Source organism: Anser brachyrhynchus, assembly GCF_964034855.1.
Source record: "Anser brachyrhynchus genome assembly, chromosome: 2".
Classification (NCBI taxonomy): Eukaryota; Metazoa; Chordata; class Aves; order Anseriformes; family Anatidae; genus Anser; species Anser brachyrhynchus.
Genome location: NC_137695.1, coordinates 46,819,646 through 46,837,183, shown reverse-complemented (window position 1 = coordinate 46,837,183; position 17,538 = coordinate 46,819,646). Strand labels below are relative to the sequence as shown.

Here is a 17,538-nt window from a genome sequence, read left to right as displayed (position 1 = left end):
ACAAGAAAATATAATCAAGTGGTCAAATATCGTCCGCATGCATAGGTCTTCCTGAAACAGAAATGTTTTAATAGCCTTGATGAGAAACTCTAGAATTTTATTTTGTATGCTCTAGGGACAGAACTATCTGGGCAGAAGTACAGCCCTGTTCTGCTAACCACTGTGCAAAAATGCAAAACAGCTCTTATTCTGGTTTCATGAGCTAAGAGGAAGAGATGCATCCAGAACATCTCTACAGCAGTCTTAGGATATACTGCCTACCAAGATGCTGACAGGTCTTAAAGCTTCCCTGACGGGTGTAAATCTTCATGGGGGACAGAAACAAGCAACACCATCCAGACTCTTCTCTTAAACAAAGCCTCCCCAGTACGACATTTGTCCTGTATTTAATCTGTGAGGTGTTTTACCAGCATTTTATCCAGTTCCTTATTCTGACAAATAGTACACAAAACGTATTTTCTCACTGTAGAATCGCTATCATTATCTCCTTTTCCTGGATGATTCAAATACACCAAAGAAACTGCTACAGGATGACAAAGTTTTATGCCTCCCACCCACCACGATGTGTCCCAGAGAATGAAGGAAGTAGATGGAAGAATCTCCCATCCACTCCTTACCTCGAACTGAGTACACACGAGTAGCACAGACTATGAATTACACGGCTGGGGCAGAGAGGTAAACAGAAGAGAAGAATGAATTTTGAGAGTCAGTAAACAAATGCTGATGGTTTCCAAGTAAGTTAGAGCTTCTCTGTCTGATACTTACTTTGTTTCCTGCATCTCAGCAGGTTGGTAGCTGAGACAATTAGGCTGTCATTTTGCCAGAAAATGCCCAAGATTATCTACAGGGAACCAAACACTTGGTACCTTCCAAAAGCCAGTGGAATCTAATAAAATGTGACACTATTTATATGTGCTTTTGAACAGTCAAGTCCAATCATGTAGCAAGGGCAGAATTGTTACACATTCTGTAGACCAATTCTCAAAACCAATGCAGAGTTTAGTGTTTTATTTTAAATCCTAAAGGGTATTGCTCTACAAGCAGCAGTCCTGAGTAGAAGAGTGGGAGAAAACATCTCCAGGTAACAGCACCTTCATCTGTCATTAGCAGCGTCTGCATTTACTGTGTCAGCACTTGCAACCACTTGTGAGCTTAGTGGGATAACAGCACTGGCTGGGACCAGGAAGAATTTACTGCTAGGACTGCTAATTAAACTGCAAATTACACTGCACCCACTGTCTACACACTTCCTGAACCCATAAAGCACTGTTATCTGTGGAATTCGGGTTCTCTCACTTTTTAGACAACTTTTGACTTCTTCAGAGTCACACCGCTACTGTTAAGACCCTAAGGAGACAGCTGTGAGCTGCAGGGAAGACTCAAATCTGTGACCGACAGCCAAAACCCGAGCCACAACCAAACATTACCTGCCCACTGAAATGAAGGAATGACACAGTCCGTGTTGGTACGTAAGGGTTAATATGCCTCTCTCCATCATATTTGAAAAGTCCTGGCAGGCAGGTGAAGTCTCTGGTGACTGGAAAAAGGGAAACATCACTGCCACTTTTAAAAAGGATACACCAGAAGGAAGGGATGCCATCCAAAGGGACCTGGACAGGCTGGAGAAGTGGGCCGATGTGAACAAAATGAGATTCAACCAGTCCAAGTGCAAGGTGCTGCACCTGGGTCGGGGCAATCCCAGGCATGAGGACAGACTGGGAGAAGAACTGATTTAAACTCATGATTCAGAAGAACTCATGATTTAAATGGTCTCGTCAAGACCATTTCTTCCTATACGACTTCTTCACACCAGGTGGCAGCCTGTAGAGCATTATGAATATGTACCACTACCCAGACCCCTGGCGTATCTGTTGAAATCCACACTTTTTCTCTTCTTTTCCTTTTAAAAGCAAAATGAAGCAGGCCTGATAAGCACAAAGTACCGAAGCATAGAAAAAACGCTACAACAAGAGAACAGTTCAGCATCCTTGAGGCACAGACTGCTGGAGGCTGGTAGGGCGTTTTGAAAAAAAAAAAAATCATGCTTATCCTGTTCTTATGCTTTTCCTCAGGCATGTGCTGTTGGTCACTGTCCCTGGGCTGGATAGTCTGGGCCAGCTGGGCCTGCTGCTACCCAGCAGGTCAGACATATCACAGGCACCCTAAATTAGCTATCCACCTTCCATTGCAGCCCATCAAAGGGAAAGGAAAAGAGAAGGAATACAGTGGAGGATCAGAAGAGAGAATGCACAGACAGCCCTTGGAAAGAGCAGGAAGAGAGGCACAATTTGGGATGAAGCACGGAGGATATGGAGCTTGCTGAGTTTGCAACAGGGTACATGAGAGTATCTTGTCTGAAGGTGTTCGTATGGTTGCAAGGAGGACAGAGGAGTCATGGGCAGACCCTGATGTACTTGAGGATGAGAAAGTGTCGTGCAGACAGCTGATGAAAAAGAGGGGACAGACCTGAAGATCTCCCGCTGTGGGTGACCTGCACATTGGTACTTAGGAAGTCCCAGCCAGTTCTCAGAAAAAAAATCAGGATTTAACTATGCTACATTCTCTACGAAAACAAACAAAAAAACGCACACCCCCTCCCACAAACACACAAAAAGGCGTTCCTTGCCTTAAAACTGGTTACGCTCTATCTGTAAGACCAGAGGCAACTGATGCATACACAGAAAGCAAGCTAGGGAAACCACCAGTCATGACAAAGGGCTATCTCTGTGCATCAAGTGACAACATGAAAAATCTCATGAGATACTTTTAGTGTTGTGTTATGAAGGAGGTTTGGCAAAGGCCCTGAGATGAAGACAGCTTTCAATCATCAGCCTGTGTTTGCACGAAGTTCAGAAAACAGATTTCAAAATAGCAAGTTGGGGTTACCAGGGTGCCTTCCAGCCTCTTCACCAGCAGGAGGCAGAAAACGTGACTATCAGAATCGGCACGAGAAATAGCGGCAAGCCTCTGCCCCCGAGACCCCAAGTACTGCACCGCCTGTAGGTCACCAGCATTACAACCAGCTCTATGTGTGACCCTAGCTGATTGCAGTGGTGAGGTATGTGCTCTCAAAAATGAGCTGTTTTTTTTTTCCTAGATGCCTTTGAATTTTCTCCTCGCGCAGTTCTTTAGAGGATATTAGAGGGAAACCGAGGCAGGACAACAGCAGAGGCCGCTGCTGGGTTGGATTTACACTGCTAACGCCCAGGAGCATCAGGCTCTTTCAGCAGGGCTGCTGCCCAATCCAGCAGCACCCAGCCAGCTCAGCTCTGTTTTCCGTAATTCCTAAGTTTTAGCAATAATTCAGTCGTACTAGAGTGTGTATCCTGCAGGCAAACTGAGGAATGCCATCTGGTCTTACGGAGCTGTATACATGCAGGTATATGTACCAGCAGCTCTCACCACTCCCGTGCTGGAGAGGGCTTCTTAGAACAGGCCATCCAAAAATACTTTGCAGAAACAGTTTACGAAACCAAGGAGGACACAGGTCAAATTACAGTTAGGGGAGCAAGCTGAAATGAACTCTCTCTGAGTTTCTTTTCATTATTACCTCATGACAAAGAGTTGAAAGCTGCTGATACTGCAGTCTTCTTTGGCAAAGGGTTTATCGGAAGCTAAACAGAAATGGATGAATGATGCCAGGGTACCTTACATATGGATTAGGGCAAATGGATGTGGGAAGGGTCTCCACGGGAAGGCCATCCCTGCACATACAGCCTGAGAGAGGAACATCTCTGGTGATTCTGGAGGCAGCAGCTGCAACAAGGGCACTACGATCCAGATAAAGTAGCTCAGATTGAGCTCTCCCTAAATGCACAAATAACAAATTGAACAGTAGCTCTGAACACCTTCTGGTTTTCAGGAGTTTAAGTGGGCCTCGTCGGTAGAAAGGGCTTATTGTTGGCCCTCTACAACATGGTGGTAACTTTATCTTTTCTCAAGGCAGACACTGACATTCATTTTAGGGTACGTACGCTACCACATAGCTTAGCCACCACTTTGTCATACTCATACCCTATTCTGCATCCGAAAATAACGGCTAAAAACAGGCAGCTCTTGCAACCTGTTGTTCACTTGTTTGATAGATTTGTTTCTCTGAGACAGGAATTGCTAATACATGTATTGAAGCACAAGGAAGAGTTCAATGTAATTTTAAAGAGCATTATGGGGCCATGCATTTCTTCTGCAAGTGGTCTTCTTTCAGTAAATGATGCTGTAGGGTTAGGTCAGATTTGCAGGTACCAAATCCAAGGACACAGAGGTGCAAGCATACTGCTCTACGGGGCTGAATGCCCACAGCACTCCAGCTCTGCACAGGCTGCTGCAAAGACCTACTACCTTCATGGGCTGGTTTCTCTGCGCACTGCCTCCCTCTCTTGCAGAATCTGTCCATGAGAAAGGCTACAACTTTTCTACGCTGATCACTGCTTTTGAAGATAAGTCTCCAAAGTTTACCAAGAGCAGTGAGGCTCACTAAGGAAGCGAGCACAGCTGATAAATGCACCTTGGAAACACATCTAGGAAACCACCTGAAATGCCACATACAATGTGGTGCTTTGCTTTAGGGCATGTGCAGGCTTCTTATATAGGAAAGAATACTACAGGAAAGCTCAAATGGAAGATACAGCTCATGCAGAGTTACGGCGGTGGCCAAGCACGTAGCTTGGTTACAAGGAGTGCACAGAGCTGTCCCTAACCACAGAAGGGACAAATGACAGCAGAGTATCACCTCATCCAGTGGCATCGCCCAGGCACCTCTGCTTCTCTGCACCTTCTCCAGAGCCTCCTCGCAACTATTTCTCTCCCAGGTCTTGTACCCACAGACTGTAAGTCAGTTCTACCCCTGGAGGTGAAAGAGTCACCCTTGCATAGGGTAGGCTCTTTCCATCTCCTTTTTAAAGATATGGAGGCCCTCCCAGCTTTTTTGTTGTCTCTGAAAGAAAATTTAGCACATGCATTAACTTTAACCAGGAACAAGATTGCCTTAGAGGTCGAAGACTCACTTGGGGATGGTCACCAACACAATGTATTTCTGTGCACCTCTACCCTACTCATCTCAGATAGGAAAATAAAAGAGAAAAAAAAAAAGCACTATTTTTCCAGAAAAAAATACAAAACCTAGAAAAAAAACGGAAAACCGAGTATTCTCCAACAGCTCTCATAAAATACATGAGTGGTCAAAACAGGAAAGAAAGTGGTACATGCAGATTAAGTTTTAATTCTGCAAATATTTTTTGAAAAATAGATCATTTGATTCCGGTCATTTCAGTAGAACAGCCACAGGTAAATGAAACACAGATATTTTGAACTGGATCTTGAGAGCACAGCACGTTCACATTACCATACCTGCAGTTGTAGCACTCAAGAACGTGCCTCAAAAACAAAGGAGTAACTTCACATCACGTTGCTTTGGTCAACAACTACGAAAGCCGTGACATAGCAGCACAGACTTCAGCACTGATAAATAAAGCAAACTGCTGCTTTCTGACTTCCTTTGAAAGATATGACAGCTGGGTATCCCCGAGATGTGACACTGTTTAGTAAGTGACTCTTTTCTTGACTTCAGGTGAATAGGTAGACAGTAAAAATACAGCTTTAGCATTTAAAATATTCAAACTTGAAACATTCTGTTAGATTAATAGATGTTGTCCAACTTGAAACGCAAAATCTAAGAGAAATGGTGGGATTATATTCAAAATGTTGGAGATACTGATTTTGCATTTTAGTTTTGTTATTAAATCTTTTCTTTTGTTCTTGCAGCAGCTTTTTGGTTTACACTTGCTAGCTTTTGAAAAAGTCCATAAGACAGTTTTTTTTGGATATCTGGAACTTAGATGATATTTGTGTTAATTATCTCCTTTCCATTTATGCTCCAGAATCTATTTTTCCTACTTATGTTTGCTTGAAAACTTCTCCTCTCTTCCAACAAATACACACATGAGATAATTTCACCTTTTCTGATTATAATCTCAAAACCCTTTTGCAATGAAATTGGTTCATTTTTAAGCAAGTCAAATTAAATGATGTTGATGAGAATTTTTTAACCAAATGGGAAAACAGACAAACAAACAAACAAACAAAACCACACCACTGTAACACAGACTAACAGCTCCTGGTATAACCAAATCCATGTATTCTGAATTCCCAGTGTGCTGGAAATTATAAACAGCCTTCTTCTGGTGACAGAATGAGAACTATCCATGCTGGAGCAAACCAGAATAGCAAGTTCTGACTCACCATTACTTTCCTGAATTTCCATTTCATTAATTTGATAGTTAATTCTAAACAAACCAGATCTCAAAGTAAAACCTGTATTAACATACTGGACACTGCACAGCTTTCATCAATTCACTTTTCTTACCATGATGTTGTTCTTGTGCAATTTAAGCTTCATTTAAAATTCTAAATCTTTTCAGAACCTAATTTCAGTCCATTACAGATTCTAACATTTTCCTGCAAATAAACTTATCCTGCTCAAAATTCTCCTGATCACAGAATTTTGTTCTTCCTCCTTTCCTATCTACCTAACACAATGCTTTCCCACTATTTGAGTTCAGGTAGAAATATTACTTCTGTTCCTTCTATTGAAAAAAGCTGGAATAACTCCATGAACAGTTTGACAAGGAACAGCAACTCTGAAGTTTGAGACAAGACAATGCGGATTTTAAGTCAGGTGTATGAGGATAAAAGCAGAATACTATAAGAGCTTCTGGCTAGAAAAGTATCAGGTATAATAATAACAATGAATCGTGAATGAATGAAAACTTTTTAAAATTGAAGTTGTTGTACTTTCTTTCTTTTAAAAGTTACCACCCACTGGAATGAGAAAAAAAGAAAAAAGCTTACTGGTCATTGTTTTAGTGGACTGGAAAGGCTGGTCTTCTCCAGAAGGTAAGGATCTTCCCCTTCATTTCTAATTTATGCACCAGTTTATCACACTTGCAGCATATTTTCAATGTGAAAATACTTGACAGAGGTAGTCAGCTGATCCAGAAGCTGTTCAGCCTCATAATGCAGGATCAGCCTCTAAGGCACAAATACTGAACAACTCTGAAATGTAGCATCAGCTTGTCTGAAACACAACAGTTGAGACTAAAAAGTTTTCAGCTTTAGCAGCTCTTTCTGAGCTCCTTATTGGTCTCCAACATTAAATAAATAAACAAACAAACAAGTAAATAAACAACCTATTTTTATGCATGTAGGGCTTTCTATTTTTTTAAAGAGAGGTTCATAATCAGTCAGACATTTGAGACTCATTTCTCCTGATGTCAAACCAAAAAAGAACTTAAATAGCTACATCCAGCCAGGAAAGGAAGGAAAAGAAAGAACACTAAAACCTTTAAGATCACAAAAACGTATCAAAAAACCCCACAAAATTTATAGATTATCAGTTGACAGGTCACTTTCAAGGACTCCCATAATCTTTTGCTATCTGTTTGATGGTGTAAGTCACCTCACCTCTTTCCCAGAATACGATCCATACACCCTGAGTTTAGGGGCTACGCTGAGGAATGTAAAGTGTGTGACATGCTAAAAAACACTTTTAATTTAGAAAGATTCCTGCTGCAACTTTCTGTTCTCCATCAGTATGAAGATCTGCTCACGTCAGTGCAAAGGCAGTATGTGGTGGAAAACAGGATATCAGAATGGTCTACCATTTGTACGTAAGAAACTACTTCAGAGTTGGCATTCAAAAATTATTCAAGCCTGGCTTCCATATGAAATCCACAGTAAAACTCCCATCTGCTTTCACCAAAACCAAATTAGGGTATTACTGCCTGAATTTGAACATTCCTGTGAAGAAAAAAATTGTAATAGAAAAAAAAATAATTAAAATTTGAAATATTTTGGTCTGTCCAGAGGGTAAATACTGCATTCTACTATAGCAAAAACAATTACGCATTAAAAGCGGGTGTTAAAAATACTTCTTTTGAAAGAGTCAGTAAGGGTCTCCCAAAGGCGAATTTCCAGTAAGCTTGGATACCAGAAAGGTGTACAACGTTGGTAGAGCTACTGATATAATGTTATGCTGTCAAAATATGTAACTAAGTACATGGTAATTTATTTGTTTCAGCTTAGAGGAAAACACATTTCCTTCAGAAGAAAGAGGCAAGAAACATCAGCTGATAGCTGTTTCAAAGAGTACGTAAAGTCAAACAAAGTGCTTCCATTTCTTTCAGAATGCATTGCTTTGATGTTGTCGAGCCTAACTTACTTTTGCTGCTTATCTTCATCTCGAGCTTGGCTAAGTAAGGCATTTTACAAAGAGATGGTAACTTTTCAAAGGGACACACAGTCTTATAGCACTTCTCCAGTGACTAACAGACTGCGTTGGCTCTGCTGCTCAGCCCCACATCTGAAACTACTTTTTGGATGACGCTCAATCGGCTGCACATTAAAACTCACACAGAAAAAGCCATCCTGCCATTCTAAATGATTCAGAGATGAATTCTGCTAATCTTATGCTGAGTAATATCTTATAGTAGGATTAGTCTCACAGAAACATGCTCTTTGTGGCTCAAGAGAGAGGACATTTAACCTTAGGCAAAATACTAAAAAACCCTATTAACATGTTTCACAAAGGATGTGTGACTCTTCTGCAGCAACCCAGTGCTGGCACTGGCCTCTCTGGGTGGGGGGTGCTATCTGTGGTGTTTTACTGTAACCTGGTACAGTTTCTACCTTCTGAGAATACGTCAAAATCGTTTTTTTCTAAGAAACAAGCAATGAGCAATACAATTCTGGCATGAAAAATTAGTTGTATTAAAAAATCACCACTTTCAGGTAATAAAAATATAATTAAAAAAAATAGAAAAAGTAATGCAATCCCATGCATAACAATGGCAAGATGTAGTCAGGCTGTTCTAAGTCCGGCTGTTACGTCCATTGGTTTTACCTAACTGCCATGGCAGAAACCAGACTCTCTTGCCTTGAAGAGCTCAGGCTGTTTTACCGCACCACCTCTAGTGACAGGGTGTGTTGGAGGGGGTTTACACATCAGTGGTTGCTGCTATGACAACAATATAAATGTTTGAAACAGACTGACTGAAAACAAACAGGGAAGAGACATCAATGAAAATCCTCCATGTAGTCATTGACTCACTTGAGAAGGCAAACAGATGTGGTGGCACTCAGATGTGACTAAACAACAAACTGAGGCTGAATCACAAGCTCAAAAAAAGCTCACTTAGTGAGGCTCAAACACCAGTTTTCAAGAGAGGTCTACCTCAAACGAAATGACCCTGATGCTTGGAGTACAAAATCTGAGCCTTAAGGCTGAATTTGGCAAAATGAATTCTGTTTTTCTCATGGGTGTCTCCAGAACCCCTAGATCCAGTCACTGAAACACTGAATGCATTTGAAAGCCTAATCCATCTTCTGTGTTTTCAGAGGCCTCTTTGTAATCATCTTGTTTATGCTTTTGAGTCCCCGTCAGAGTAAATCTGCTAACAGATGATGCATTTAAATCCAACAGCTGTTGTGTTTGGGTCTTGACTGTCAAGACAATTGTCTTCAGCAAATTTTATTTATTTGTTTTTGTCTGTGGTGGATGCCTTACTACAACTCTTCTCTGTTAGACACTTGGGACTTTGTCTGTCTCCTGGATGCATTAGGATTTAATTACTTACCAAGTAAAAAAATCTCAATGTGTCTCCTTACAGGCTGCCTTTAAAAAGAAGGCAACATGACAACTGCAGATGCTGTTACCTTTTATTATAACTTCTCAGCCATTGATCCCAATGAAAACGGAATTGAGAATTTTTACACATTTATAAGTATCTTTCTGCCCTGTATGTATTCGTTTGTTTTTATCTTAGGGCTAGCAGGAAATGCTCTGGTCTTCATCATACTAGTCTTCTATGAGAAACTGAAGACGCTGACAGATATATTTTTGTTGAACTTGGCTATAGCTGACTGGATCTTCCTTTGGACACTGCCATTCTGGGCATATTCTGCTGCTCAGGAGTGGATTTTTGGCACTGTGGCATGTCGTATTATACGGGGCCTGTACAATCTGAACTTGTACACTTCAATGTTAACTCTAACGTCTATTACCTTTGACAGACTTATTGCTATTACTTTTGCCACCAAAGCACATATGTGTCAAACCAAACGAATGAAATGGGGCAAATTAATCTGCGGCTTGATCTGGGTGATTTCACTCGCATTTGCCACACCACAGCTTATTTTTAGTGATGTATTTACTATTGATAAGGCAATATGCCTGGAAAAATACCCAAACCACCACACAGAATTGGTTCTTGAAGTTATTCAAGTGACCCTTGGCTACTTTATTCCCATGCTAACCATGATCATCTGCTACTCCCTAATTATTAAAACCTTACTGCATGCCAGGAATTTCCAAAGGAACAAATCTCTAAAAAAAATATTTTCTGTAGTTGTCATATTTATTCTTACTCAGTCACCCTACACTTTCTTGAGACTGATGAAGATCATAGACTGGAGCTTTAACTTGGACAGCAACTTTGACTATGCAATCGTTATAACAGAAGCTCTTGCTTATTTCCACGGCTGTCTTAACCCTGTTATGTATTTCTTCATGGGGGTAAAATTCAGGAAGAACTTCCAGAAAATTATTAAAAAGTCAAGATGCTTTAAACAGCAAGTTACTGTTAAACAGTGGCACACCACTGAAGAGGAAGGCTCTAGAACTTGTACTGTCTCAAATAATGCAGATGCAACAAGCATGTACCCTCTATAAAACTGTCCAGAGTACATGACAAGTATTTACAGCTTTTTTTTAATTATTATTTTATTTTTTTAAAACTGAGATAGGTAGCCTCCTTGAAGGAGGAAATATTGCCCCGTTAGTAATGACACTGCAATCTGCTTTAGGCCAGCATAACTGAAAGCATCACACTTCACTGTTTCCTGCTTTTCCTGGTCAGAGCTGACCCTAACGTAAAGCTGAGAACTGAGTTAACTGTGCAGAAGTTTCCAAAAGGTAGTGGACACAGTAAGACAAAACTCACTTCTTCTCGACATGAAGCCAACTTGGACCTCATGACTCCAGAGGGCCTGGAGACATTTACCAAACCTCTTGCCTGCTGGTTTTCCAGGAAAGATGTTTGTTAACAAAAGCATTTAAGATATTTTGTTTCAAAGATGTTACGGATTTTAGTTCATCTGATTCATTTAATGAAAATTCTTGGATTAAACACACATACATATTCGTGATGTGTTTCGTGTATGATTTTTTTTTTTTTTTGGGGGGGGGGGGTATTTTTCCATTCGGGAGAAGGCCTCCACACACACTCCTTTTCCTTTAGTGGTCATCTAAAATTTTGGTAGTAAAACAGCATATTCATGTACCTTCCATCAAGTATCAGGTTTGTGATCTGAACCTCCCATACACATCCATGTGTCTCATTTCTGATAACAGATGACCGGGCCCTCTGTCAACACAAGGAACATCATACTGCACCTCAGCTCTAACACTGAGCAGTGTTTCCTTAGACACAAAATCTCACACCCTAATTCCCACACATTCTTTGCTGCTTGACGTTGTTCCAGTTTGTTTTTCCTGTCATCCCCCTGGCATCCTGGTTCCCCTGCCATGAAGCTATGGATTCCTCAATTCCTCTCCTTCTTTGTCCCCTCAATCCCTACTTTCCAACTTTGGCCTTTTCATTTCCCAGTGAGAGGCAAAAAGATAGACAGAGAGCAGTGCAGACTTGGGGAGAAAGTATGCAAAAGTTTTTGAAGAGTAGCTGAGCAGGGGTGGAGACTGAAACAGGGAAAAACAAGAAGGGATGTTGGAGAGGAGCGGCTGTGGCTTGTCTATGATGAAGTCAGGGATGGGTCCAGCTCAAAGGCATCAAGTCCTTTGTCTTATAGCTTTGAAACACCAGTTTTAACCTGTTTCAAACCATTCTGGCAGTAACCATTCTCATTCTGGATGCTCCTTTTCTCCTCATTAACACTCGGTCCCTTCTACCAGACTGCTGCAACTCAGTGGCACCTGACCCTTATCAGCACCATCGCGTCCATGTCACATTCACTTAGAAAACAGCTTAGGCAATCCCTTCCTTTCTACATAGCCTCTTGTTTCTTACACACTAAAATGGTGCAGAATCCTCAAAAACAAAACTAGGAGGGAACTATGTGGCAAGTAAAGCTGCTATCTCAACACGCAGCTCCTGGGAAGGCTTTGCCAGCAGAGGGTGGCAAGAGCTGCTCCTGTCCCCGTTCTTCTCAGCTGGTTCTGCCCAAGGCATTCAGACTGTATGCAGTTACCCCTTCTGGCTATGCCGGCACCCTGCACAGTCACACGAGCTGTAATTAGGTCAGGAAAGAATGTTATGAGTCATTAAGAAAGAATCCAAAACAAAGCAACCACATTGCAAATAGGCTGAGATGTCCTTTCTACAACACGCAGTACCAAAGTGTGAACAAACTCATTGTAACCACACCACGGTAGTGGTATTTTTAAAAAACACTGTCTATGGTCTTGATTCTGCTACTCCAGCGTTGAATCCAGGCATGTTATTTCAATAATATGTTGGAAAGGAAACAAAGTGAATTGGTTTACTCTGAAGACTTTGACCAATGTGCTATACATTATCCTGACCCGTGTTTTAAGACACAATCTGCAGCTGTGAACACTTAGAAATAAAAGAGTTTAAAATACAACACTTCAAAAGAGAACCCATGAGCCTCGAAGAAGCAGGATCTACCGCAACAGTACAACTTATCTCAGCTTCTCACATTAAATTTTCAATCAGGTTGCTCCAAATTTACATAACAGAACCAAAAGTGTGAAACAATTGCGCAACTGCTCACTGTAAGGAGATCTGCCTCAAGGCCAGTCAGAGTTATGTTGGTAACCATGTCTCTTGCCTTGCCACACACCTGTGCAGCTCATGAACAAGATGAGTTTTATCTGGTTCTGAACTGACTTGTGTCAATAAAGACAGTCTCTCAAAATTTGCTGTTAAGAAATAATGCTACTGTAGTCATTTCATGTCATTTCAAGGGAAAAAATACAGATGCAGGGCTAAGTAAAGAGAACAAGTTAAAACGAGAACAGCACCATAAAAAGCAAAAGGGAAACAAATAGAAAAGAAGGCATCTTTTAAGACAGTTCACTGCACCAGCTCCCATTTCCAGTTCAGGAAGGACTTGAACCCAGAAAAAGGTAAGGTCATCACCAAAACCTGATGCAGACACACAGAGAGAGTACAGACATAAGAAACTCTGTCAACAGAGCATGCCTATTGCAGACCTTCTCTCAGTTTGGACCAGCCAGTCTCCCTTCTCTCACCTCCCTTGTTTCCTTCCGTTTTATAGCTGTTACAATTAACTTAAATCTCTGGCAAAAAAAAAAAAAAGTATAGCTTGGACTACTTTCAGCAGAATCTTGATACAAAGTCTGGCCTGGTAACTTGTTTATTTGTATGCAACCCTCAAACATGGGTCCAACAAGCACAATCTTGGATTCTTTGCATCTTCCCCAGGCACAACATCAAAGCAAATTCTACCTCATATATTTGACTTCATGCAAAGAGAACTTTATTGGGATGATGGTGGGTAATTATTTATACTTCAAGACTACCTTAAGTCTACAAATAGGAATGAGGCCCCATTTATCTGGACACTCTGAAAAAAAAAATCAAAGGTCAAGGTGGTCCACCTGTTCAGTATGGCCAAGAAATCTACAGTACTGAAAACAGTAGCTCAGAAAGTCCCTCGCCTGCAGATCCTCGGCAGGTGGGAGAAAACAGACTGGGAAATTAGCAGTACATCTGCTATGGGCTGCTGTCAAAGACAGGAGAGAGGGTTAGCTGAACCTTTGTTTAGGTTCATTACAGTGGCTAATGCTGCCTTATCTGCTCATGTCCTGTAAACTTGGGCTTTGGGTACCTGTAAATTCTTCACCACAAACAAAGTGAGAAAACTTCTGGGCTCTCATAGTCAATGCTGGTCTCTTTTTTTTCTCTTCAGCACACACCACAGGTGCCACACAATCATCAGACTCACGTATCAGTTTTTGCATCTCTCCCGTAACACAAAACCACACAATCATCACAAGCTGCTTAAGCAATCCACTGTGTAAGAAGGCCATCCTGCTACTAAGTCAGTGTTTGTGCTCCTGAGACCTTCCAAATGTCCCAAATGGTGCAGGGGTGGGCAGGTGTAGTCTGCACTCTCCGCAAAGTGTCTCAAGCCCAAAGTATGATGATACTAGGAGCCTCCCCACTGCTCATAATACTAATAAAACTGAAGGATTAAACATTATTTCCTAGCTTTTCTGACTATAATTTGTGAACAACGGGAGATGGGCAGCCTTTATAAATTTGCTTGATGCAAGTAGCATGTTGCATGGGAGCCCTTCAAGAATAGTCTTCCAGTGTTAGTGGCAATCCTTCCTTTCATCCTGAATACTCTGGGACAAGAAGAATCCAGTCCAGTGCCAAATTGAAAAAAAATAGTCACAGACACTCATTTCTTCTCTCCTACTTGTATTCTCCAGAACTAACTCGCTAGTGACGCCTCTTCTGCCAATAGCATGAAATCCCACAGGTCTCTAATTCAGAAAAGTTGCACATTACACATTTTTTTTATCTTCTTAAAAACAAACTAACAAAGAGACAAAACCCCTCCACTACAAACTGTACCTTTGCAAAGCAAACGTACTACTAACTTCACAAGAGCACTGTGAAGTTCAGTTCATTCATGTCTGCCCAATGTGTGGTGAACATGAATGTATTGTCAGTGTGGATGGTATACAAAATAGGTGGAATACATAGAACTTACTTACCAAGAAATAAAAGTGAAGAATTTTGAAAAGGTTGCTTTCTAAATAAACAACTCTGTACACTCTGCTTCTACTAAATAGCAAGTCACTGTGGTTTATGCCGGAAATGGCTCTGCTAGGGGCAAAAAAGTCTAGCTCTGCTTTCTCAGCAGCAAACTGGTTACTCTGTGGCTATTCACTGTTTAGCATTTAGATTTATCACACTGATTTTTCTGCTCAGAAGCAAAAGAAGTACAAACTTAGGTGAAATTGCTCTTTTTTGTTTCCTTTCTCAAATATATAAAAGTTGCAGCTTTTTCAAGAAAAAAGTATTAGCAAAAATGTTCATTTTTGAAAGATAACGTATTTTACAAAATTTATACACTTTATATAAGCATGGATACGCATCAAGCTATAGTACTACTATATAGTTTTCAAATCAAATACTTAGCCTTAGCTCTTCTTCATTGTGATTGAAACCTGCATTTAATCTCATTTTCTTATGGAAAAGAAGAACTTATGCCAGATATAACTATGCATTTCTAGTTCTTTTCCTTTTCTCTAAGCTGTATCTTTAAAGTAGTAAGGAATCCTACAGAGAAAGACCACTTATTTTATACTCAGTTCAGTGAAATGTGTCACAGAAAATGACAGATCTTTCCTTATTTTCCCCCCACGCCCCCGATTCTCTTGATATTAAGTAATGGTAACTTTGATAGACAGTATCATTTAGCCCCTACTGTAAATTAAGTGTGAATGATCAGTGATCCATTTGGGCCTGAAAATTGATTTTAACAGTGACAGCTGGCCTGTGACAGCACAGAACTGGGACTATTCCTCTGTGCTGTGGAGAAGCAGGTAGAGCGCAATGACAGAGCTGTTTGGATTTACTAGATTTGATGCTGACTGTGCAAATGGGTCAAAATTATCGTGTGTTGGTCTACTGAACATGTGGCTGGGAACAGAAGTGTCCTCTCCCTATGCAGGGGTTGGCTACCTCCACTGAATGGCAAAAAAAACAAGCACCAACCAAAATCCAGAAGAGTCCCCTCTCCATGAAACAGTGTTTACTCACAGATCTGTCACGCTTTGATCCAGAGAGTCTCTCTCCATCTGACTTTCATTGTGGAGTGAGTCTGATTCTTGTACTTGGCACAACTCCTCATCAGTGATTATATCAAATGCTGCATCATCTGGTGGTTTAGAAGCTTCACTTGCAACTGTGCCATAAAAGGACATGAAAAGAAACATTAGTAATATTAAGTGGTTGTATGTAAAACAAACAAACAAGCAAAACCCTTAAGGGGGATGACTGGGCCATTCCTCTATCTTTACAGAAGTGTTAGGTAACTACCAAGAACCAATTGAAATCCTCAGGCTGACTGACACCCATTTAACATACACGCAGATTTCTGACAATACCAATTAAATACTGAGATGGGACCAATACCATCCTGAAAACACTCCATGAACATGCAGGCCCTTGGAGATGGAGCTGACCACGTGGTTTCTTGGAGAATGTCTAAGAACCCTACTTCTCAGCAGCAAGCAAGAACCACACTAACCAAAAGCCCTCTCTTCTGGTGACAGTGGTGATTCCAATGAACCTGGGGATCCTTCCTGGTTGGCACTGGATCCAGAATCATCTGCATTGTCCACGATCACTCTGGGCTTACTAAAGCAAGCTTTGCAGCAACGTTCCTTCTTCCCACCGGGTTTTGTCACCATGTAGTTGTTGCAGCAATAGTAGCAGAAAATGCGACCACACATTCTAGAAATGATTAAAAACCAAAGGTGTTAGAATGGTACCACATACAGGTAGAACAAAATTAATGGCACAGACCGGGGCTTTGTCATAATGGTCTTGCTGCTTGGAAAAGCCCAAATGCCACATCCATGACACAACTCATGCTGCAGACTGTGATGCTTTCTGAGGTGAAGCAAGTTTTCTTGACAAATCAAGGGCAGAAACACACATAGAATTTTGCTGCCTTAAGCCAGAAAAAAAACATAAAAATACTACAAAAAATTACATTTAAAAATAAATACCCTCAATTATGCAATGCAGATAAAAAATGCATATGAAACAACTGCCTTTAATCACATTAGAAAGGCCAAATCTCATGCTCAGATAGAGCAGAAATATATATAGTTCTAAGGAGTGTAAGATCATCTCTGTATGTCTCTACTTGGTCAACAACCTCCTCTCCTTCATACAGAGAAGAAGAGACAATATTGGACATACAATATTGCACATTCATCCCTCCTGCCCTCCCCGTTCTGCAGTCCATCAGCATTAAACCTGTCAACTACTTTTTAATGAACATATTAAGATTTTCATGAAGAAAAGTAGCCAGCAGGGATGACTGTCATTTATGAAGTCTTGGTGGATTTGTTTTTCAAAATCATTTAACTCTTTAATAGGTACTAGTAAAACACCAGGAGGTTTCACAGGTTTTAGTAGAAATGAGTAATTTGAAACTTATTATTGGAAATGACTTAATTATTCACTAATCACTACTGAATGTGCCTATATTAACATGCAATTGAAACAGTCCCAGTCCTACACACCTTAGATGATGAATCAGGTTGTGAGGGTAAAGAATAGTAAAGAGCAAGAACAAACATAGCACTGAGACCCTGAAATGTATCAACTTAAATATATTTGAATAAATCTAGATCAGGTAACTTACAGCTCCAGGCTAGCTGTATAGGAAACAATTTAAATAATTCAATATGAACTTTTTTTTTAGAAGATTCCTATCCAATTGGTAATTATC

The 17,538-nt window shown here is 40.7% G+C and overlaps 2 protein-coding genes across 6 annotated transcripts in view; one reads left to right on the top strand and one right to left on the bottom strand.

Moving 5' to 3' along the window:
* FYCO1 (FYVE and coiled-coil domain autophagy adaptor 1) overlaps positions 1 to 17,538 on the bottom strand; it is a 52,071-nt gene that overhangs the window by 8,469 nt on the left and 26,064 nt on the right. For all 4 annotated transcript variants that reach the window (XM_080577905.1, XM_080577908.1, XM_080577906.1 and 1 more), the window contains exons 13-14: positions 16,324 to 16,529; positions 15,834 to 15,978 (exon numbers count right to left, since the gene is read on the bottom strand). In XM_080577905.1, the coding sequence (XP_080434031.1) occupies positions 15,834 to 15,978; positions 16,324 to 16,529 (351 nt within the window). The remainder of the gene's footprint in view (positions 1 to 15,833; positions 15,979 to 16,323; positions 16,530 to 17,538) is intronic.
* CXCR6 (C-X-C motif chemokine receptor 6) lies at positions 14 to 11,195 on the top strand. Of its 2 annotated transcripts, XM_080577911.1 has the most exons (4): positions 14 to 5,540; positions 6,807 to 6,891; positions 8,075 to 8,142; positions 9,819 to 11,195. In XM_080577911.1, exons 1-4 carry the CDS (start codon positions 5,504 to 5,506, stop codon positions 10,721 to 10,723), a joined length of 1,095 nt encoding a protein of 364 aa, XP_080434037.1. In that variant the 5' UTR covers positions 14 to 5,503; the 3' UTR covers positions 10,724 to 11,195. The 2 variants fall into 2 exon arrangements, with proteins under 2 accessions (XP_080434037.1, XP_080434038.1); XM_080577912.1 differs by lacking the exon at positions 14 to 5,540 and having other exon boundaries at positions 6,820 to 6,891; positions 9,663 to 11,195.